General features: G+C 41.2%; 3 protein-coding genes across 3 annotated transcripts in view; all 3 read right to left on the reverse strand.

Moving 5' to 3' along the window:
* Positions 1-4415: 4415 nt before the first annotated feature.
* On the reverse strand, positions 4416-8124 carry SPTSSA (serine palmitoyltransferase small subunit A). The gene is made up of 2 exons (XM_061463498.1): positions 7943-8124; positions 4416-4917 (listed from the first exon to the last, which is right to left on the reverse strand). The coding sequence occupies exons 1-2, from the start codon at positions 8043-8045 to the stop codon at positions 4814-4816; spliced, it is 207 nt and encodes a 68-aa protein (XP_061319482.1). The 5' UTR covers positions 8046-8124; the 3' UTR covers positions 4416-4813.
* Positions 8125-10718: 2594 nt separating this feature from the next.
* Positions 10719-16195, reverse strand: EAPP (E2F associated phosphoprotein). Its single transcript, XM_061463499.1, has 6 exons — positions 16037-16195; positions 15387-15568; positions 14247-14345; positions 13798-13921; positions 12830-12943; positions 10719-11315 (listed from the first exon to the last, which is right to left on the reverse strand). The coding sequence occupies exons 1-6, from the start codon at positions 16108-16110 to the stop codon at positions 11051-11053; spliced, it is 858 nt and encodes a 285-aa protein (XP_061319483.1). The 5' UTR covers positions 16111-16195; the 3' UTR covers positions 10719-11050.
* Positions 16196-16379: 184 nt separating this feature from the next.
* The window catches only part of SNX6 (sorting nexin 6), a 28831-nt gene continuing 21468 nt past the window's right edge, over positions 16380-23742 (reverse strand). Inside the window, exon 14 of the mRNA XM_061463500.1 lies at positions 16380-18265. Coding sequence (XP_061319484.1) covers positions 18212-18265 — 54 coding nt within the window. The 3' untranslated portion in view covers positions 16380-18211. The remainder of the gene's footprint in view (positions 18266-23742) is intronic.

The following is a 23742-nucleotide window of genomic DNA, read 5'->3' on the forward strand; positions in this document are numbered from 1 at the left end:
AAGATAAACAAAATTTTCATTTCCAGTCTGTCTTTGGTATCACTTGCACTTGTATGCACCTTCCCTTCGATTTTACATAATGACCCAATTTTATATAGCTGAAACTCATTTAAAAACTCCTGCAGAATGAAGAATGCCATTAAGAGAGGGTCTTCTCCACACAACAGAGTATAATCTGTAACAGACTTCAAAATGTCAAGCAGTTACATACTTGTGGGATTACAAATTTTAACAACAGCAAAACAAAGGGAACAGTTGTAAGTATAAAACAGGAGTCTGATACTTGACAAGTCTCCCTCCAAAATAAAGCATGTCTCTGTACATTCATATTATAAAGTCTAAACACCTGATCCATAAATAGATGCAGCTTATAAATTGTACATATATATCATCAACTTATTCATTATTAAAATAAGCAGTGCCATCTACAAAATAAAGTGCTAGCCAGTGCCTTAGTTTGGTTTTGGGGGTGTTGGTTATTTTTTTTCTTTTAATACGACAAGAACTCCACCAACAAAAGGATAAATTTTGTTATGTGTACGTGCTGGATGGCTCATAGAATCCACGAGAGCACTGCAAAGAGGCAGAGCAGCAACACAACCTCGGCATAGTCTGACTTTCAGCCAAGGCCGCCTACCAGCTTTTGTATATTGTGTTAAACATTTAGTGATAAGGTATTGCATAACATAATTCACTGTTTTACTTAACTGTAAGTACTTGCAACATTTGAGAGAGACACCTGTAGCCATTGCAAAACTGCTGTGAAGAAAAAGCTCAACCTTAGTGATGCTTTAGAAATCAGATCAGCATTTGAATCAGGTTTACATCAAGGCCTGTTCAACTCTTATACAGGTAAACTCTCAAGGAGAGTGGATATTAGTAATTTCTCAGTCTTCAACCATGCAAAGACTGTTTCGATGGGTTAAGGATCTTGTCACAACAGGTTACAAAAAGCAAATGGGTTTCTGCTGAAATTCCACACTGCGATCAAGATCAGATCTAGTATTTAATCTCTCCCTTTTACACAGAGAGGAAGTTGGATCCAGCTCTGGATTACGATGCCAGATTTTCTCCTTAAACCACCATTACACAGACACAAGGCAGAGAAGACAGCAGCTCTTGTGCTCAATGATGACTGCTGTCTAAGGCTGATCTAGCAGACCAAATGGAGAAAACACCGCCAGCCACTCAGAAAGCTTCATGATTTTGTCTTAAAAAAACAAAACAAAACAAAAAAACAAACACTGGTGTCAGGATAACAGGTCAGCAAGAGGGGAAGAAACTTTCCCTACAATAGTAGTCACAGAAACCATGAGCAAATTAGCAGATGAAAGGAACTCTTGGCACCGAAAACATTTACTGGGGTCCCAAGTCCAGAGTATGCTGCTCTGGCATTTCAGAGGATAGCTGCTGCCTCCACAGCTTTATGCACAGCCCACTAACCCCATGGTATCAGATCTCTTTCAAGTTTTGTCTCTTCACCTCAGTAAAAACTCTATTTGTCATTAGCCAACAGCAGATACCACTTCTTCAGTATTTATAATGCACACTTCATTACTGCATCTGAATGAAACAGGGCAACACTTCACACCATACCAGTTACACCAATTTGCACTACTACAGTGCACATCTGTAATGTAAGACACATCTTTACAACGTCATGCACTTCTCACACCTATTTCTTTTTAATATTGAGTATTAACACAAAAGCACAAATGTCTTTCTTGCTAAATTTTGACAACATCTCACTTCAGGATTCTCTGGTGATTTCCTTCACAGGGTAGTTAAGAAACCAGAAAACAAAACAGTAACACAGCCTGTCTCTAAACTAATTATGACATAATAATTTCTGACAAGAAATAAACTGGTTTTATGTATCTGTGTGTATATACACACAGATTTTGTGTGTGTGTCTATAAATATATATACAAAAAATAACTGACCCAGGACACACATACATACACAGATCCTGGATCTGTTTCCATCTCCAGACTGACTTTCTGCAATACTATGCCTCAGTTTCCTCTTTTGGTTAAGGTAGCCCCTACTGCAAAGGTTTTTAATGATTACTTCTTCAGCACCCAGCCCTGATGCCAGCCAAGGTGCCCCTGCAGAGCTGGCTCTGGAAGCCACCAGGGTGAGAGCCTATGCAAGGGTCCCTGCCAGGGCAAGCAGCACAGCAAGTCATCCCACTGAGCAGGTGTCCCAGCCACACCTTCTGCCAGCCCCAGGCAGGGGCCTACTGATGGAGCTGGTATGCTCAGTCATGCTGTTAACACAGTTAATGTATTTCTGATGACTCAATCTAAACTCTAAGAGCTATTGCTATCAAAAGACTAGTATAAAGCCACTTACAGAGCGCTCGATTTTTTTCCCTCATTTCTCACAATTATTTTTTCCCACTTTATCTAAATTACTGATGGCTCAATTATTATCACCCTCTTTAAGCAGAGGCATAATTGACCAGCTACCTCCACCAAATGGTATTTAAGCTACCTTCCAACTCCAGTTTGCACACAAAAAGTTCACATTTCTATCATACGGTAGATATGATCCCCCAACTAACCTGACAATAAAGCAGACCGCAGTGGGAAAACAATTTGGCAGCCTTGACTCATCTATTATTCAAATTTAATGATTAATTAAATCCCTATCAACACTCTTACCTGAAAAAAGAAAACTTACTCTGCTTCATAATTATTATTCCTTGAACCATCACTTCACTAGGTCAACTTTAGGAAAAGGACACGCTGCAGAAACTTTCTTCTAGAAATTCAAACTCCAGTAACATACAGTATTTTATTAATGAAAATATTCCATCTTTAACAAAGTATCCAGAATCTAAAATAACAGCCCAAGACTATGAGATTCTTGGTTTATAATTAAAAACAGAAATGCTGAAAAAGACTGCACTGAAATTAACAAATTGAATCCAAGTATGATATCGATCAAGCCCACTCCAACGTAACACAGTTGGAGGTTACAGTTTCTCTTTTTTCCCCTCTCAACAAGAAGCAGATGGCTGATAAGTCAGTATATCAAAGCCCTTCTATAAAACCTTTCACAATTAAAAGTTATGTTTACTGTTCCTAATGCCACCACACAGAAGGGCTTCCCCACATACAACTAAAACCCTTTCTCAGCAGTAGATGTGTATCAATCACAGAAGTAGCTCAAAAGAAATAAACATCACAGTACCAGTTTGATCCATGGACAGCAGGAATTTATGCTACATAACTTCAAAAAGAGTATGTTAACCTATCTTTATCTCCATATATACTTAAAATACTCATATAAAAAAACAAACACAAACACAAACATACACACAAAAGCCACCACCCCAAAAACCTACTATGTTTAGATATCCAACTATTTAATAAGCGAAGGCACTTGCTGAGAATTGGGAGACTCCTACTAACTTTGGTAAAGCTAGGGTTCACCTAAGAAGCTTACAGATCCCAAGATGATAATGGAGTTTTTAATCAAATACATATGAAGTTCTTAAATACAGGGGGGAAACCCACTCTTTTAAGTATGGACTTGAGAAAATTAAATACACCTAAAAGACCTTTGTCAAGTATCTTTTACCCCTTCTTGGAAAGTTCTGAAAAAAGCAAGCAGCATTCAGAAACACATTAACTTCTCCAAGAAAGCTCTGCATCAAAGCTCTGCTTTTAAACTTTTATTTTTTTAAACAACAACAAAAAAAAAACCCGCACTTAGGAAAGTTGCCATCATCTTACATTTCAGGATACAAAACTGAAAAAAATCCCTATTAAAAAAAAGACAGGACTTCAGCCAAGTATTCAGCTACTTATTGCTGTAGTTGTAACTCAAGTCCATTTAAGCCCCTATGTTTTGGTCATTTGTAGTGAGAACATGTTTGGAACACTAGCAGCAATAGAAAACCCCTTTCAAACCCAGACATAGCTACACTGTTGAGTGAACATTAGCAGAAACCACAACCACGGGGACATAATAAAGCATCCTGTAAAAGTACAATTGAATTGATAGCTAGAAAAACAGGGATGATTTAAAGTGCTATCCCAAAGCCATATGTGGGCCTATGTCAGTAAAGAAAAGTACTTTCCCCACCACTAGATAAAGCCCCAGACCACAGTAGTACTCCAAACATAATGAATACGGTCTTCATCCTGCCTCAATGCCTCATCTCCCCTCCCTCCTCCAACAGGTAGCATACAGAAACTTGAAGGAATTGCTAATTCCAAATGTAGGTGATACTCACAAATATACTGTTGAACAAAGTCTGAACAGCAAAGAGTACACCTGAGTTCAGTCGTACAAACTAACTTCTGTAAATAGCGTTAGACGAATATATTCATGTCTCTAATATGAATCTAAATGTATTTTCTTACAAAACGCATTAATAGAAATATCCAGGCAAATACATACCATACAATAGCAAAAGCTTTAAGCCCCATTTAATAAGATGACTTTTCAATTAAAAATAGAAGGCAATTAAGATTTACTCAAAATTACAATTAAGAAAAGCTTTCACAGTGCAATATTGAAACTGTCACAAAGTTAAGAAAATACTGATATCAAAGTACAATCACAATGTTAAAGTAGACAAAACTACTATACAAGGGCCTATCCTGTAAAACTAAAAGGAATGAACACAACATAGGGGACATCTCACGTCCCTGCTCTACGTATCTTGTTTGCTAATCTTCAGAGTCATAACTGTGTCTTTCTGACATCAGCAGAAGTCTTGTTAGAAGTAAGATGTTCATTCTTCTTGTTCACAGACCAGATTTCAAAGCCAAATTACTTCTTGAAAATACGGTCTTCATCACTGCACAATTTCAAAGTAGTGCAATATTGCCATGATGTGCTGAGGCATGAACACGTAGCCCGTGTACAGTGCCATTCCAACGATGGAAACGAGCATGGAATCTGAATTCCAGTTGAGGAAAAGAGCATTTGAAATAGAAAGTGCATCAGACATCACACAGCATTAAAACTTTCCTGGTAACTATCTTACAAGACTGCATGTTTAAATCAGACGGGGTCAACTGTATTTAGCAATTAAAGACTGGAAGAACCACCTGAACATAAAAAAACAGAACACCAGTTTCAGCAATGAGCTGAATTACAGAATGATGCCTTGCAAGTTATCCACTGCCTCCTCAGGGACTCAAGAGGACAGGCTAAAGTATGGGAAGCGTGATGGAAGAACAGAAAATGGGCACTGAGAATACACAACTTCTTAACATGCATCTTCCCAGGTGCTAAGCAAGTCTTGCAAAAGCCAGTGCCATGCAGCCAAGCAGAAAAAAAGTCAACCATTGCAAAAAATAGCCCAACAAACCAAACAAAAAACACAATAATAGGAGTAGCTGTACTGAGTAAGAGGTTTTATTTGTGCATGTCCTACTCATTTTTAAGCACACAGCATTAGAGATTGACCTCAGCTTCCTGGAACAGAATGACCTAATAAATTTAACTCATGATGCACAGAGCACATCTGCTGTGAAAGTTGTACTGTTAGCACAATAAAGTCAGAAAACCTCACATCCACTCCTAGCTGCCAGTGTCCTCTAGGCTCTAAGTCACTACATTATTTGGTCCATTTCTCCACCCACATGTACTCAGACCCTTTCTCATGGGCAAGCACCTCAATTTATGTGCTTTGGAGGCATTTAGGAAAAAGAAACCGCAGAAGAAGTGAAAAGTATGAGTAACATTGTGACATGCACCTATTTCACTCACAAAGCCTCAGCATCAGCATGGCTTCAAGTCACGTGCTTAAGTAAACGGACACTCATTAGAAGATCACACTGCAAAACAAGCTTCACATGAAGCTAAACAATTTTAAGATGACTACTTGATTAGTTGAACTCCTAACAGGGACCTCCTGTAAAACACACATAGAGAAGTCAGACAACAGCTTATGATGTGTACGTACAACTGGACCTTTGCTCAGCTTTAGGGTTCCTGCAGCTTTATCTACAGAAATTATGGCATCAGATTACTGAAAGATTATGCCATTCAAAGTTTAAGGTTACATAAATTCAGAAGTACTTGAAATTAACAATAAGCTGTTGATTTCATCCAACTACCTGCATTCAGTAAACTTAAGACAGGAACACTATAAAAAGCACTGCAGATTAACAAGCATGATAACAGTGGACAGCAGTACTCAGTTTCCACAGGTGAAACCAGAGGAGCTCCACATCTTTGAGAAATCAAGTCACCACAGCACCCATGTAACATGCTCTGTGACCAACTTCCCTGTGGCAGAGCAGAGGTGTTAGTTGTGCTTATTAGAGCATACTAACTGCTTGGTGTGTTTTTAGTCCCAGAAGATTATACAATATGAGATGCTAAAATGAAGGTCAACTCATAAATCCCTGTTTCCGTATCAGCGCTCACTCCTGATTCTGGAGCATGAGCAGCAATAAGGCACACAGCAACAGAGCCACACACCATTAGTTCCCAAGGCCGCTGCGTCCATGCTGCACTCATACAGACCTGGCCCTCCAACAGCGAAAGCATCCCGTGTGAGGATGCAAAACTACTTTGCTGACCCGGGATGGCAAGTGATACTTGTGCCACTCACATTTGTAAACTAAGTGGCAATTACTTCACTGCATTTTATAACAGTAAACATGCACACACACCTTAATTTACCTAAATACCTTGCACAAGTTAAAATGCTCCATGGCTAGCACAAAGAAAAAACAACAAAAAAACCAAACTCATTACTAATATAATTGAAGAGAAAGCAAACATGAAGCTTCCTTGGTGACAAAGACACAGCATAAAGAGAGGAAGATACGGTAGCAAGGAACACTTGCTTGAAGGTAAGATCCCCCACCCAAACAATTACGCACAGTCTATAAATACTAGAAAAGAGAGGATGTTATCTCCACTTCTACTGACTTTACACAGCAAAAAAAAACCTAAATCACACAGCTGTAACTTGAGCAACCACTTTTATATAATAAATGCAAGTTCCTTTACAAAATTGTCCAGTATCTCAGTAAAAACAGCTTCTCACTACTACTTATACCCCTATCTTTGTTGATGTTTTGGCTAATTACTCTTTGCCTTTCAACATTAACTGGAGATGGCTCGGGGTCATCCCTGTCAGACATCATTTTAAGTCAAGATCAAAACAACCACATTTAAGACAAAAATACTTGTGATGCCTTAACAACAGCCGGGAGAGTATACTGCCTGTCTGAAAGGGGCGGGTAAAGAAGCCGACCTGTAAGCAGTCTTTAAACACATGCCTTCATGTAAGCATCTATCAAGTTCTTCCACTCCAAAAGAGCCAAGCAAACTTACCAGTTGGAGGATTAAATACTCATCTAACACAAGCCATATGACAAAACGCCATAAGCTTAAACATAAGCTTCCAAGGTTTTGCAGCGCGCATGTTTACTTTCCAGTAAGCAAAAATACAAAAGAATTAATAAAAGACACCAGTGCTTAAGGGAAAGCTTGAGATTTCAGTGCAAAAGACGCGAGAAAGTGCTACCATAACCCTAGAGAAGGAAAATTAAAGAAGTAACTTCGAGATATAAACCTATGCTCGGCGACAGGATGAGGAACACCAGCATGACGATTACTCCCCAGCGTTAGCTTGTGACCGTGAGGAGCCGTGCCTGCCAGGAGGGGACAAGCGCCGGTGCCGGGCGGAGGCTGCCGCTCCTCCGCTGGCGCCTCAGGCCAGCTGCCCCAAGCACGGCGCGGCACAGCCCCGCTCCCCGGCACGGCCTCGCTCCCCTCCCGCCGAGCCGCGGGCCCCAGCCTCGGAGAGCCCCGCCACCGGCCAGCCGCCCTCAGCAGGGCCACGGCCCTGCCGCTTCCCCGGCACCGCACCCGTCGGGGCCGCCACACCAGCCGGTGGCCTCAAGGGAAGGGGACGGGAAGAAAGGAGAAAGCAGCCCCCGGCGTGCCGGCGAAAGGATACTGAAGACGGTGCGCTCCCAAGGCTCCAGCATGTACAGCGCGGTGATCAGCAGGTACTGGTAGTACAGCCACGACATCTGCTTCCACGCCGAACCCAGCGCCATGGCGCGCCTCGCCCTCTGCCCCCCCCGCCAGCGGCCGTGCGCCGGGCCCAGGCCGAGCGGAGACGGGGCGGTGGCAGCCCGAGACCCGCCCTCCCTCCCACAGCCACGCCCCGCCCCGTGCCCGGGCAGCCCCCTGAAATGGAGGCGCGGAGGGGGTGGCAGCGGACTCGCTCGCCCTGGGGTGGGCCGCGGCGCAGCAGGGAGCCGTGAGACCCGGCCTCCTTAAATCGCATGGCTGCTGTGAAGCCCGAGCGGTCTGCTTTTCTGAATCAGGCCCAGGAGACGGTGCTGCAGCCGGTTGTCCTCATCCTCTGTAATCTAAACCGATGTTCTGGGAAGTACCGAAAGCCCGGACACTGTGCTCCGTGGGGCACAAGGAAAGCATGTTGAAAATGCTCAGCGGCTGTCTTCACTGGGCAAAACCCACCCAAAAACATGGCTGAGATAAATGAGACCTTAACATCAGCCGACTCTGACCAGGTTAATCCCTTATGAGCAGGAAGAATAAGGATGCCATAGATCAACTGTTAGCTGTAACTGTTGCTAACTTGGTGCTTCCCTAGGGCACCTGGGCCAGAAAGCAGAGGGTGTGGGACGCCCTGCCCTGGCTGCTGATCAGCTTGATACGGAGAAATTCCCAGAGCCTGGCCTGGGACCGCATGATTAGAAAGCCTGTTGGCAGCCTATGGTCGCACTCTAGTTTGGAAGACAGAAGATGGAAGCCCACTGGAAAGCAGTATACACAACCTTCAGGCTCCATGACTAAGCACAGGGCAGGCCCCCGTGCGCCAGACATGCACACCGCAGATTAGAAACTGGTATCGATACTCGCCCCGCATAGTAAATGTTTGTGATTATGTCACTGTGTTGTGTGATTCTGTTCTTGCAGCACCCCCCCCCCACCTTCAGCTGCACCATTAGTACAATGAGTAATGAGGAAACAAGAGTCACAGGAGGATGCACACAGGCATTACTTACACAGCTGCAAAATACAACCATGGTACTAGCAGATAACTGAAAAAGTATTTTGTGTGGCAGAATCCGAAAAGAGATTTAATTCAACCAGAAGACATTTAGACACCCTTTACCTATTCAGACTTACTTCAGCACAAGAAGAAAGGAGAGCATTCACACAATTAATACCCTGCAGCAACTGGCTACAGGAGCCACAGTCCCTATCCAAGACTGCTGCTGCTTGTTGCAAGTGCTGCTGGAGAAGTCTTGTGTTAGTGTTGCTGCTTGAAAACACAGTAATCATGAAAGCCTCCTTTCTATATAAACAAGTACAAAGTTCAAGGACAGGTGGGGTGTTCAGCACAACTAAAGCATTACTCCCATTCAAAGGTGCAAGAACATTATCCATATGGGTGGGGCAAACGGGTCCCAGTCCTGCCTGCTCCTGTGCTTCCTAGCTAGGAGCTCTGCAATTCAAATGATAAGCAAGAAGAAACAGCAAGAAAGGGATGAAAGACAGTATCTAGAGGCATGCCAGCTTCAAAATCTGCCCTAACCCACCACGCCCCTTATGCCTTTTCAGTATGGCACATACTCAAAGGTTTGCTAGTTAGCCCCTTAAGAAGACAGTATTCTTCTGTATAGTTTCCCCTCCTTTGTCAGCTCCATTCTACCCCTGCTTAGGGACTGCCATCACATAGTTCTTCCTGCTGCCACCCACATCGACATTTGAGCCCTTGAACTACATACATTCCCACACGCTCACATTTCCAGTAGCTCAGTGCAAAGACCCTTAACCTGGAGCTACAACAGAGCCCTCACACTTCACCTGGAATGGAAAGACAGCTACACAGAGGCCAGCATGCCCTGCAGCAGAAACTTAACCTACATTTGACGAAGAAAACTGTCGAGGTAGCTGCTGAACACTTGGACAAAAGGTAACCAGAGAGTCACAAGATTTTGTTATCATCCCAGGCACAGAGGAAGTATGTTCTCCAGGCTCCTACCTCCCAAGTTTAATTATTTCTGACAGTTCCTCAAAGCACATGTAACAAATTCTTCCCAGTACTATTAAAAGCATAAAGATGAGAATTTTTTCAGACAGAGCCCTGCTCGAAGTGTTAAAACAATATCAGCCTATAAAGAGGAAACATTACTTACTAATAAAAAAACCCCAAGGGGAGGGGTTTTTTGGAAGCATGCCCAGAAGAAAAAAAAGGGAAGGGTCCACTGTTAACACTGCACTGGCAACAAAGACTAAGCATGATATCTAAATATCAAGTAGCAAAAGCTCTTTATGCTTCCCTAAAGCTGTAAACGTACTGAAGAAACAGAAAAAGCATATGAACTAGCTCTATGATCATAGATCTGACCATAAATTTCTTCTTAAAATGTGTCACTGTAAGGAAAAAGGACATGAGAAAGAAAAGTATTTTCTTCATATACATATATTCATTTAACGCTCTTAACTGCATTACTAAGCATTAATACTTGATTTAAATTATCCATGCCAGCAAACTCAATATAAGCTAATCTTCCACTCTGTATAAATGAAAGTTTCCATTTTTGAGATCTTAATAGGCCAAAAATCCAAATATGACAATTTCTTATCAAACCTACCTGTGCGCAGATCTACCAGGAATACCAGTGTAAAGAAGCCAAATACCCTGAAAGTTATTCCCCACGTGCCACAGAAATGAGCAATATAGAGAGAAGCAGTTACTATACAGTATTTATTCTAAGCAGCAGTTATAACACATGCTGAGTTAATGAATAGTGTATATATACAGAGAATGATCATAACATACAAAACTTACATTGTATTTACAAAATTTTGAATCCCCAATGATGCAACCGCCTGACAGAGTGGAAGAATACTGCTTTCAAATGCATGCGGTGAACTGTATTCCCTTCATTAACTTTGCACAAAGTTTAGAAGTTCTCCAATGAAATGTACACTTAGGAGATCGTACTTAAAAAAGGCTAATACGCCTGCATTTCTAACAGTCTTATAGCAGGTGCAGGGTTTTTTTCCCTGCTGCTTTTGCACATTAGCAGTGGCTGGCTAGAACATTGAAGAAGTGAAAAACTTCATCTTTATCCATTACTGCCACTTCAGTTGAGCATTGAGTACACAGTACTGGATGATACACTTCCTCCTCTTCTTGATTTGACTGTAGAGAGGTAGTTTCTTTGTTGTGCTTCATTTTCTTATTTCTTTTCTTTGACTTCTTCCTGTATTTCAGAATTTCCTCTTTATTAACAACGCAGTTCATCACAAACATGGCTCTGTATTGTGTTTTGTAAGATTCATGTCTATAGAGAAGGGGAGAAAATGCAAGTCATACCATTGGTAAAACTCTGCTTCCAAGAAATCTGTTATCGTCACTGGAAATGGGATTAAATACAGCAAGTACCATGTCAAAGAGCTGAACACCGAATAAACACGAAATTTTATAAACAAACGTTAACAACTACAAAAAACATTAAAAAAATGGAATTGCAACCATTTGTCCCGTTTTTAAAGCATTTTAAAAAACACACTGGTTATTGATGAAATAAACACCCCGGAGTACAATGGTTGATACAATTCAGAATACCACAGAATTATGCATTGCTATGTGTAGCTGACAGTAGGCAAAAGATCATGAAGGTGTGAGTGCAAATGACTCAACTACTGGCACCAATATCCTAAAATGTCTTGCAAGCCTGAGATTCCTTATTTATAAATAATAAGCATTGACACACCACACTTAAAATAGCATGTCTATAATGAAATATAAAACACAGTTTCAGCTGTCATCAGTGTAACAACTGTAACTGGAGTATGTAGCAAAATTCAGGGCTGCAGTTCAATTCAATTCAACACCACATCCCTCGGGCTGCAGTTTTACAGCAGCCTAAGCCCACATAACAGGTGGCTGCAGAAATCCTGTCTCGACTTTGGCTGGCTTTACTGCTTGTATAAGGCTGGGTTGAGTTATTTCAGTTTATTAAACCCACAAAAGGCCAGTCTGACACCAAAACCATATGGTTTTCTGCCAGCTTAGCAAACTGAAATACTTAACTGTAGAACAGGGTCAAGCAGTACCTAAAGCCAGCAAAGGGGAGAGAAACAGCACTCAGTACTTTGATGATTTTAGGCCTCTGTGAATTTCATCCTCAATCACCAAAAATACTCAGTAAATGAGAGGCATTTACTCCTCATCGCACATTTGTTTCTCATTTTCTCCCAGTGCAGGAGTCCCCTCCTTAGCACACGTTCACAGTACTAACTAGTTTTGCAGTGCAGCCAGATACTGGAGAGCTGCAAAACACACTGAAGAATCTCACCTAAATGCTTACCAAGCATTTTAAAATATAACTATACTCAAAACCACAACTGCTGAGACTGAAACCAAGCTAGAATACACTATCTTGATTTTGCTTAGTCCTCCCCTAAACAAGGCACTTTTACACAAAAATAACCTGGAATAATTTCACACATCTAAATAGCAAGGCAACATACTAAAAAAAAAAAAACAACAAACAAAACAACTCAGCCTCAACTGCCTGTTTAGTCTTCATGATTTTTTTTTAATAGTTTACATTCTCCACTATGCTGAAGTTCTTCCCTGTTCTTCCTCATCTCCATGTTGCAGGTTGAACTGCAATTCTTACAAAATAGCATTCATCCCTAAATGTGATTCACATGTATGTACCTTCTCTTTATTAGTGCCACCTTGTAATACAGAATTGATAAAATCAATTTATCAAATTAAGTACCCTAAAAATACTACCAGCCAAAAAAAAAGACATTTCAAAAAGACCCTCTGTTATTCATTAATTACCTCTGGCAGTCCAGGCATAAGGTTGTCATGCAAGCAGGGCAATTCAAAACAGCATCACTGTTTGGAACAGCTGTAGGTTTCTGCTGCTGCTGCGGCACCCTTTGATTACGGTACCTAGCAATTCAGGCAAGGAGGAAGTAGAGACAACAAATGACACCACATGCTCTTGCTGTCAGGCATATCAGTTCAACTGTCAAGCCTTTTTTATGTTAAAATACATCAATTAATACTCGTCTCCTTCTGGACACCTTTGTCAGTAACTCAAAGCACATGAATATATAAACCAGAGAAAAACTATACCAGTCTTTTCATTTACTTTGTAGGAAGGATTTCATTTGGTGAGACAAATACATCCAGCACAAGAATTTGTGCCTAATGACCCTCTCCTCCAACAAGGTGGGTATCTCAAGTGCAGGGAACATATACTAATATTATCCTTTTCATAAGATTTATGTGGAGAATTTTACTTTTCCTGCAACAATCATTTTCTACTTCACCCTTCAAAACCCCTCAGTAAAGCAGCTTTGTGCTGTTCCTATTTTATCTGAACATTTTGTAGCTTGCTAAAAATCAAAAGTTTTCCAAAACTAAAACCAAAAGTTTTCTAAAACTAAAACCAATTAGCAGGAACAGAGATTAATTCAGCAAAGTACCTCACAACCTTTTCATCCACTGCACAGTTGTTTAGATGAGATCTGTTGACAAATCTGGCTTGCAGAACTAGGAAGTCTCGAGTTTTAAAAAAGTGCAACTTTTGACATTGCGTAATTTTGAAGACTTGACTTCCATTGCATACATATAAAAATTTTACAGGCTTTTAAGTTTCACCTGCTATAAACTCTAAATAAAAATATTTTCACTGAATGGACTTGACAGCATGAGCTTTTTCTCCATATTAACCATTTTCATTTACATTTTCAGCTTATGTTAAGCATCCTACAATTCAAATATTTATTCTGGTCTCTTACCCCCTCCTCTGTGAGTCTACCCACTCTTGGTCTCTACTGTCTTCCTCTGGGTCGTACAGCAGTTCATCATTGGAAAGAATCTGACGTTGCTGATGTTTTCTGGTTTTCCGGATGTCCTGTGTAACTGGAAAGATTTGTGCATGTTACATCCCTCAGACATATGACGATTCTCAAGTAATCAAAATACCAGTTTTTCTTTTTTCATACTCGCAATAAATCTAAGGGTCTAGCTCATTCTCCTCACCCCAAAGCATTAACACACCTTACATACACTGGGATGCATACATGCATCATAAAGTTGCAGGAGGCACACTGAGATGATACAGGCTAGTAATTCTCCCCAAAAGGCCACCTTTGGGAACAGCCCCTTAATGCCTCAAGAGGACTGTACATCATCCGAGAGTGCTACTGTAAAGATGTCCTCCTCTCTCCTCTCCTCAGTCATTTACCTGTTTTATCTTCATCCTCTGAATCAGAATCGAAGTAAATGTCATCATAGTATTTTGAAGTGGCAGCAGGTCTAGCCTGCCCAGAACTGGAGGATGTACCTGTGAAATTAGAGAAGTGGTAAGAACAACCCAACAAAAGGACAGCAAGTATACAGCCCAGAACCAACCTTCATTTTTAAGTTACTCTATCTAGAAGTACTCTGCTTTATCTGGTTATATTAAGTAATAGCTCTCCCAGTTTACTCCCACATCCTGATCATCCACATTGCTTATGTCATTTCATTTACAGGTGCTCTCTCGGAGCAAAGCTGCTCACTCTGAGATGAACCTCAGGTAGAGCTCAAAGGAAAGTTTCTCCTGAGGTACACTCCTTCAGACATTGAGGACACCACATAAAATATGCCTGCCTTTGCCCCATATAACCAATGCAGTCCCAGACACTCCACAGATCTTCAGTCATGTGGAAGAAATACAGCTGTGGCACATTGTTTCACAGACATTTTCCATTGATTAAAAGAGAAGGGCTTAGAGTTGCTAGGATCCTGGCCTGAGTGCCTTGCTTAAGTACTTAAAGTCAAGGGTGGACGAATCAGAATCTAAATGCTGTACAAACATTCTTCATAATTTTAAGTTCTAGATAACAGTCATCTTTCTAAAGCACATGTGCAAACTTCAGGCATTTTATGATGACTTAATATTATTTTGGCTAGAAAAGGCAAGTGTAAAATAAATCATCTGAATGGATATTATATATTGCATTATCAGAGAATTTCTGGCTGCCCTATCCCTGGCAGTGTTCAAGGACAGGCTGGCTGGGGCTTTGAGCAACCTGGTCTAGTGGAAGGTGTCCTCGCCCACTGCAAGAGGTTGGAATTAGATGGTCTTTAAGGTTCCTTTCATCCCAAACCATTCTAGGAAACATTCAATTCACTGAAATGGCACCTGGTGAATATCTTCTGCAGACACAATCAGCCATTTTAAGGCTTTTCTGTAGGCTTCATATAGCACTTAGCTGCCACCACCCCCTCAACCCCACCCTTCAGCTACAAGAATTAACTTCACACCTTAAGTGCGCCCACCTTAAACAGACACCACTCAACTGACAATTTCACGTGCAAGTGGATGTTAAGCATGATTTACCCATTTCTGGCAATTGCCATTTGCCTTCCATAGTCCTCATGGTGGTGTTCAGTTCCGCTTCCATCTCCTTTTGGAACTCATCGTCACTGGAGGACTCGCTCTCCCCAGTGAGGCACTCCCGTATCAGCTTCCGCTTCTGGTCAGGAGTGCCGTGTAAGAGCACATCCACCTCATCCTCTGAGCTACAGATATGTAAGGGTTACACACCAAATTATTACAAACAGCTTACAACACCGAGTCACACAGAGAACGAACACCTGAACTGTGTGCCTGCACTGGGAAGCGCCCATGTGTTTATAAGAAATATATTATTACAATATTCTATTACTAGTTTTGATGCAAAAGAGCTTCAGGCTGCGGCCTGCCAGGCTGCCTCTGAGGCTCCGGTCAGCGCGGCCCCGCGTCGGAGCAGAGAGCTGTTTACACACTGAAGGTTGCACGGTTACAGGTGTAAACACACCGGGTTCAGGGAAGACAACCGCGGCGGGATCGTTGCGGTGATCGATCCTGCCGCGACCCACGGGCGGCCCCACCGCGCACCGCAGCGCTCGGGCCTGCCACCCCGCCGGGCCCGCGGCCGCTCCCCACACCCCCGCCAGGAGACTCCAGGCGACAGCGGGGAGCGAAAGAAAGCGGGGGGCGGCCCACACCTGCTGAGCGCTCGCTCCTCGTCGCTGGGCTCCTCCACCAGGTACGGGTCATCCTCCTCCCGCAGACAGCTCATGGCGGCAACCCCTACCAGACCACCGCTGAAGCCAGGCCCGGCCCGGCCCCTTCCGGGGCCTCTGCCAGCTTCCGGCGGCCCAGCTCCGCCCGCACCGGCATCGTCCCGCGGGTCGGCCGCAGCGGCTACCAGCCAGCCACGGAGCTAGCCGGGCTGCTCCTCCCGGCCCAGGGGGGCGCTTCCTTTTGGAGCTGCACAGCCCCGGGCCGCGTTTTAAGTCCGTTTCTCCAGTTACAGAGGCGGGGTTTAAGAGACACACCCGATACCAAGAGGCTTGAAAAAGATTTAATGAGCCAGTCACACTGAACAACGAGGACTAATCTAAAAACTGTTCCCACATCCTAATTAAAATATTTACAATTTTGTTAACTGTATGTACATTGTAATCTTTGTCCCTTATATAGTCTATTTATAGATGAGTTCCTTAGGAATTATATCTGTTATATTTGGAAGATGAACAGCACAGTATTAGTGTAGTAGCAACTGCTGGAAAACATTATATATAGCAGGTGAGTTGTTAATAGCTGTTGGGCACTGGTAATCAAAGTCTGAGGCTATGCGTACACAACTCGACGCACAAGGCAAACAGCATGTTCAGCTAAGAAATGTCTCTGCCTCTGAAACTCTCCGATGCGCAAGGCAGCAGGGTAATAAGCGTACTACACTGTGCAGTTCACCCTGTTCAGGAAAAAAAGCAACACAACCCCAAACCACACACCTCTGTGCGGGAGTACAGGGAGTCTGTAATCACAGAGACATTGACTTACACAGATCTGCACCTCCAAACATCCCATTCACCCAAAATTCTGCTGCTCCATAGAAGGTCTACAAACCCATATGAAGCAGGAATACCACTGTGAAGAGCAATTCATTAAGTAAAGCCTAATTTTACAACATCCTGAAATTACACTGTAGAACAGCACCTCTTGGAAAAGTTTCATGGTTCAACTAAGAGAGACAAAGCAATACAACAGATAAACACCAGATTGATAGCTTTAAGTCCAGTTAGCAGAATGAGATCTTTTCCAGGCACTCGTTTACTGGATACCTTCACTTCTGTTCTGAAGCAAAGCTCCTTACCTGTACCAAAGTGCGGCAGTATTACCTTTCATCAATATCTTAACCCATTTTCTGAACTCCTTTCTGCTACTTTATTTCCCCTTTCTGGAAAGAAACCCAAGAAGTTCTCTGAAAAGCCAAAGAAATTCTGCGAAAGAAATTACAGTCAGCCACCAAGCTCGAAACAATTTTAAGTACACTGGATAGGAAAGTCACAGACAAACAGATAAACCTGAGAATGCAAGTGAGAAATTACTGGGCGAGTAGTGCCAGACCAATCCAATACTTGCTCAATGGTTTTACAGGGTGAACAGAGAAAAAGCTAATTAAATTAATCTGATTTACTAGAAAATATTAAGCTTACAGATGATACAATGTCTGCATAATTTTAGAAAAATCATTGATTTCATGGTTTATTTTACAATAATTGGATTAGTCTACAAGTTAAGGCAAACATACTAACGCATTTGCTTTTCTTTTTAAATCATAGTTACAAAGGTTACACAAAGTTCTCCAAAATTTCTAAGAAATGTTCACAATTGAAAAAAAGATTAAGTTTCTTGATATCAGTACATGGAAAAAAAAACAACAAACAAACTAAGACAGTGTATACAATGCCATTATAGTAACAATATTCAAATATCTAATGGTAATATTTAGGCCATTTGAACAATGTGTTTCAAATGGTTAACTTCAGAAAGTACTTACAAAGGTAAATAAGATTGGCAGCTGTATCATAGTATTCATAACATGAACATAATTATATTGGCTGTTTTCACAAAAAAACGAGCATTTGGTTTCTGAACAATGAAAGCATATAATGATTAAATAAACATGAATATGTATGTATAACAAGTATGCTGTTGCTTCATATAGTCTGGAGCTACTTTCAGGTGTTTGTTTTAATTCTTCTGAAAGGAGGAGCTTGCTTTATATGCACTTTGTCAAATGTTTCTCCAAGGAACTGTAAGTGCCTATTTAAAGTCATGAAAACAAAATCCAGAGGAGGGCAGCCCTTGTCAGTGGGAGGACGGAGCGTAGCTTATGTGTCACCATTTAACACAGCAAGGCAGCTCTGCAGCAGCTGTAAGTTACCCTGTAAAAATAAAGGAAAACATGACCACAGTTCCCTACTTTTTTTACACTTGTGACAAAAGAAGATGGTTTTCAAATAGCAATGACACCACTAAAGGAGAACTGATGGGCATTAAGCTTATGTAGAGATATTTGTGCAGGGAACTTTTATCTTAAACAGTTTTTGGAACATAGAAGCATTGTGCCTTGGAATTAAATGGAGCCAATTTAAGATTCAAAAATAAGCATTTCCATGTTTCTTCCTGAAGATCTAGTCTGATCACAAAAACTAGTAACTACGGAACACTCTGAGCAATGAAGTTCAAAGTTACAAAATCTTCATGTTTTACATAGTATTGCCATTACTCTGTTACTTGAATATTATTCCCAAAGCGGAAGTCTTCATATGAATTCACCAAGAAGCATTAACCAATTCACAGCACTCTGGATCTCCTCACTAGGAGAGGATCCATCTAAGCTCATAGGTCTGTTCAAGACAAGGACTTGTTTAAAGACAGACTGATCTACGTGCTCAGCCAGGTGATTTAGCCAAAGTTGAGTTTAGCCATTAGAGCCAAGGCTCCCGAAGCGATTATCACAACATTAACTAAGCTTTATCACTAAGGCCAAGCTCTGCCCCTTTTTTTCAGACACCTGTAGGTCAATTTTTAACCTTATTTAAAGCATTCTGATTCTACCATAAAAACATACAGGCTGACTTCAGATTTATGAATGAATTTACAGAACTGACGCGTAAAAAGATACCCTTGTTGATTAAGCATATGTGATTGACAAGTAAGCCAGGATTTATTTTCCAGGAAACAATCAACTACCCACCCCACCCCCCCCAACCCAAAACCAAATCAACCAGACAAAAAAACCTGCCAAAAAAAAAAAAAAAGCACACACCCCCACCCCGGTATTCACATTGTTTCATGCATTCATTTATGCTTAGATAACTTTATGAAATAGCTGTATCAGACTGGTTCCCAAATCTGAAAGCTCTATGTAAGCAACAGTGCTGGGCTGTTGACAGCATGAAGAGTAATCCCTATCAGGTTCAGATAAAATGCAGGAACAAAACAGTCTGAATGAACAGTACAGCTATGATAACAGCCCAGTTATGTACACAGGAGAAACGGCTTCCTTCTAAAAAGTCTTTGGATCTGAAACTTCAAACAGACAAAAGCATGTCATTAAACAGTATCAGTAGCTGTGATTTGCAAGGCCTTGATAAACAGTCTACGCAAGTACTAAAGAATTTGTCATTCTTACTTTTTCAGCTGAAAGCATTCCAAATGACCTGTGGTACTGAAGGACACTTGTCCCTCAGCCCGAAAGGTAAGAAATAGTAATTCAATTCCCCATTAAGGTTCCTATAATCCAGATTAAGCAATTAACTAAATTAAAGGCTTCAAAGCAGAAGATTCCCAGTTGTGCCTACTGAATCCTTTTTGGTCTTATCCAGAAGACATCAGTTTCAGTTATGGTTTCAACAGCTTCTGAGAGATGAACAAGTTCCATGTATGTGAAATGCATGGGGACTTGGTGGCCCATCTTTGTTGTGTAGAGGATGCATAAATCTAAGGCCTCTGTTACTGAAGCTGATTACTGGCTGTAATGAATAAAAAGGAATACTTCAGTCTGAAGTCTTCAGTCTTCAAATGAAATACCTCAGTCTGAAGTACACCTGTGGACTACGCACAAGTTATCTATAACAAAAGCATGACAGTGATCTTTTGGCCACCTCTTTATAGCTCAGCAGCAGCAGGAAGTATATTTGCAGTTCACAGACCACTACATAGCACCCTGAAGAAAAGACAGTACCAGGACATCCTTTACACAGCAGTAATTTCTAGACTCAACCAGCCAGTCTACTGGAATTTTCCAAACAGGCACGTCATTCCTCTTGATTAGACCAAATGAACAAAGTTCACAAGAACAGCCTTCTTTAAATTAAAATAAATCAAGGAAAATAGAGGCTGTGAGCTATTACACTTTCTGGCTGCAGAATCTGATATTCTTGACTTACATCACATAGCTCGAGAAAGTCCTACCAATTCAGACTCAGAACAACCTTTCTTGCCAACTCAGTCTCCTACGCTCTACATATTACAGTTACTGGCAAAACCATTGTGACAGAAACATTCTTTGCTAGAAAGAAAGAATTACTGACAAAGCATACAACCAAATCCCTTGGCATTGGATTTTGCTTACTCTATTCTTCTGTCAGTTCCAAACAGACATCTGTTGCAAGTATAGCACAACTAATTCTTTTTCCAAAAAAAACCCACAAAGGCAAGAGCACATATACTAATATTTGTGGAAAGAGAATTTTTTATTTGAGGGAACTGGCTATTTTACTCAGTTCCAATTCATATGTCAAAAGATTCTAAAAGTATAGCCATGGCTACAAATGCTTTTAAGTATATGATTATAGCCTTAGCAGTTTCACCAACTATCAAACCTCCCTTCTTGAGCATGAAGTCCAACACAGGATTTCCACAAAATCCATTTAAAATACTGAATAGGTTTAAATGCAGCTTTTGCACTAAATATCAAAACACTTAATCATGTCTTACATTAGCTACAGCTGCAGGAAGCCACAAAGAAACACAGAGCTAGTAAAACAGAAGCTAAACACTACCTAGGGGGATAATCAGACAGATCAGCCATAGAAAAAGAAACATCGATCTGTTTAGTACAGGTCAGAGACCAAGCAGAACCTGAAGCTGCAGTCTGACAGCTATTTTAAGTAAATCTAGGGTACATGCTGCTGCTAAGAAGGCAGCCGTCTTTTAATCCCAGACCCTCCCAGCCAAAACTGTGTGTTCTGACACAAGGGATGCTGTGAAAACAAAGCTGAAAGTAAAGCTCAGAAAAAAACAGAGCAACTTTTAGCTCCATCTTACAACACAGCTGCAAACATAATAGTGCCAGCATAAGTGAAAGGAACAGAGTTATGCATCATCATCATCCTTCCTGGCAGCAGTCTGCACTTGCATCAACTTAAAGCAATGTCAACCCACAGTCTAGCTTTTTCAAAAGGCTGGAGCTGCAATCGGGAAAGGACAAGAAGATATTAGCAAGTATTTTATAAGGAAGTGTTATAAACTTAACTAGGCAGAGAGGGTGTGCTTAGTATTTGGATATACAGTGTCCTTGATTTACTAACACAGTTTGATTTCCCTATCACCTTCCAGTCTTTTACAGCCATACAGCCAGACACAGCTCAGGGTATGCAAGCTGTGTCTCTGAACCTTCTGCCAATACTCTGGTCATTCTGAGTTTTTTGGTGCAGCTATCTCCATTTTGGGATTTATGTTCTTTCTGCACAGAGCAAATAACTTTTAACAGTAAATCATGTAGCAGCCTTCGCTGTGATTTGAGTTCTTCCCAAAGACAGCCTCTCAGGTGAGTTCCAGCACCCACTGGTGCATCAGATTTGACCTCCATGCTTTCTGTGCTAGGCAACTCCAAGTCCAGAAGCTAGACTGCTTCAGAGACAGATGCCTCTGCATGACATCTAGTCTGGAGGTACTTGTTCCAGCAAAAAAAAAAAAAAAAAAAAACAACAAAACACCACAATAGAAGACTTGAAGTGAAAACCTGCAGCAGTGTTATCTGTTGCCCCCAGCCCCTGCTCACCAGTTAGAATTTTTGCTGGAAAGCGCACTTACACCTGAGTAACAGATAATGCTGCAAAGCCTGGGAGTGCTGTGCTTCACATGCCGTTGAAAAGACAAGCACTTCCCAGTTTGGGGTTGCTAAATTTCACCTGCCTCCTGTAGCTGCATAAGCATGAAGACAGGGACTGCCACAGCATCAAGCAAAGTCTTTTGTCCAGAACCTTAAAAGCAGGGAGCTTTTAATTTGACTGCCTTAATTTATTACCTACATGAAAAAGCAGCTTTCTTTTTGCTTCTACCAGCCCTCTTTTGACTCTACTGCAAGAGTAACTGGGTGTCTACAAACACCCCAGCTTAGCCCAGCCAAAACCAGGGTCACTTGTCTTCTTTTCAGAGGGAGCACTATTCATGATTTGCACTGCAACAACTATAAAAACATCCTCTCTGGGACAAGGAGAAACGTTCATATTCCCCTAACACTGTTCTTCACACATCAGGGCACAATGCTACCTCAAAATAACCCACGAGTCTTTTCATATCTTCTCTGTTCCTTTCACGGAACTACCTCAGAAAGTCTCCGTCAAACCATTTTATCCTTCAATACTCTGTACTGAATAATAAAAACCCATCCGTAAGACTGTGCTCAAATACACTGGTTATAGTGTTAATAATAAAATTTCCCATTATATAAAATTGAAAAATATGATCTATTGCACTTGTAAATTCTGTAATAATCCAACTCAGAATCTGCAGAAACAAAAGCACAGCAACCAAAGTGATCTACCTGTAGTAGCTTGCCTTGAATAAATATGAAACACAGGCTTGGAAAACAGAACTTTCAAACTTAGTGAGAAACAAAATATCTTTTCATTCAACATTTGTTAACATTTCAAAAAGCATCACTTTTAGTCCAAATGGCCTTTTATATTGTAAACCTTTAAATACTCAAAACCGTCTAGTGAATCTTACAGCGCTCCATAACAAAGTAGGTGAAAAGGTTCAGTAAAAAGAAAAAGTTCACCTTCAAAACCAGGACTACAGTTCAAAACTTCTAATATAGCCTTATATACTCCTTGTTAGTAAATTTACTAACAGTTGCAGACTGAGACAGGACAGACTATCTAAAGACCTCCATCTTAAACATGGATTGTGGTGACAAATGAAGAATGGCTAAAAAAAAGTTCAAGCTCTTCCAGGTAAACTAAGGACATCAGGAAGCATGCATCAAGGAAGTTAAAAGCTACAGAAACTAATCATTTTCCCTCTGCCTTCCACAGTTATTGGCTGTCAAAATTCAAGAGAATATTGCTACAAGATTTTGACTTGTACAGAAATTTAATACAGTGATTCTTTAAGGATAATTTAGAAGATAGAGACATTGTTAAAACATTCTCCTTGAGGGCACACAGGAACTTCAGCAAGGGTCAGTTACAAGAGATGATGAAGAGTCAGTAACTGAAGTAAGACCTAAGTGGTGTGGATTCGTTCCCTTATTAAAGCATGACACAGCAAATCAATAAAAACTGTTGCAAGTATGACTGTTAGGACTATTAATTTCACTAAAACACGTAACTGGTACCTTCGTGACCAGACACGGGGATTTCTGGAAGACTCAGGGCTGGATAAAGAACTGTTACACACAGAGAAGTAGGAAGGCTGAACAGTGCCAAGTATTACGAGAAGTTTTAAAACGGTAGGGGAAATACAGCTGAATTTCTGATATAGCACATTATTCCTTTCTCAGGGTTTAAAGTATTCCAAACCTTATTGATTACCCGCAAAACATCCCATCAAGCTGACCTTATACTTACAAAGATAAAAAAATGTCCCCCAAAGAACCCTTTATATAGTGCATTAATTTTACAAACAA

This window comes from Pezoporus flaviventris, unplaced genomic scaffold, assembly GCF_033815535.1.
Source record: "Pezoporus flaviventris isolate CSIRO_AGI_PZ_B2104156 unplaced genomic scaffold, CSIRO_AGI_Pfla_v1 ptg000036l, whole genome shotgun sequence".
Taxonomy (NCBI): Eukaryota; Metazoa; Chordata; class Aves; order Psittaciformes; family Psittacidae; genus Pezoporus; species Pezoporus flaviventris.

Excerpts from the sequence above, each read along its gene's own strand:
- EAPP (XM_061463499.1), bottom strand. The coding sequence starts at position 16,110 with ATGAGCTGTCTGCGGGAGGAGGATGACCCGTACCTGGTGGAGGAGCCC. Across the intron at positions 13,922-14,246 it reads AGAGGATGAAGATAAAACAG|TTACACAGGACATCCGGAAA; the intron begins GTAAATGACTGA and ends AAATCTTTCCAG. Across the intron at positions 11,316-12,829 it reads TTATGCCTGGACTGCCAGAG|ACATGAATCTTACAAAACAC; the intron begins GTAATTAATGAA and ends CCTTCTCTATAG.
- SPTSSA (XM_061463498.1), bottom strand. The coding sequence starts at position 8,045 with ATGGCGCTGGGTTCGGCGTGGAAGCAGATGTCGTGGCTGTACTACCAG. Across the intron at positions 4,918-7,942 it reads TTGGGAGCGCACCGTCTTCA|ATTCCATGCTCGTTTCCATC; the intron begins GTATCCTTTCGC and ends ACTGGAATTCAG.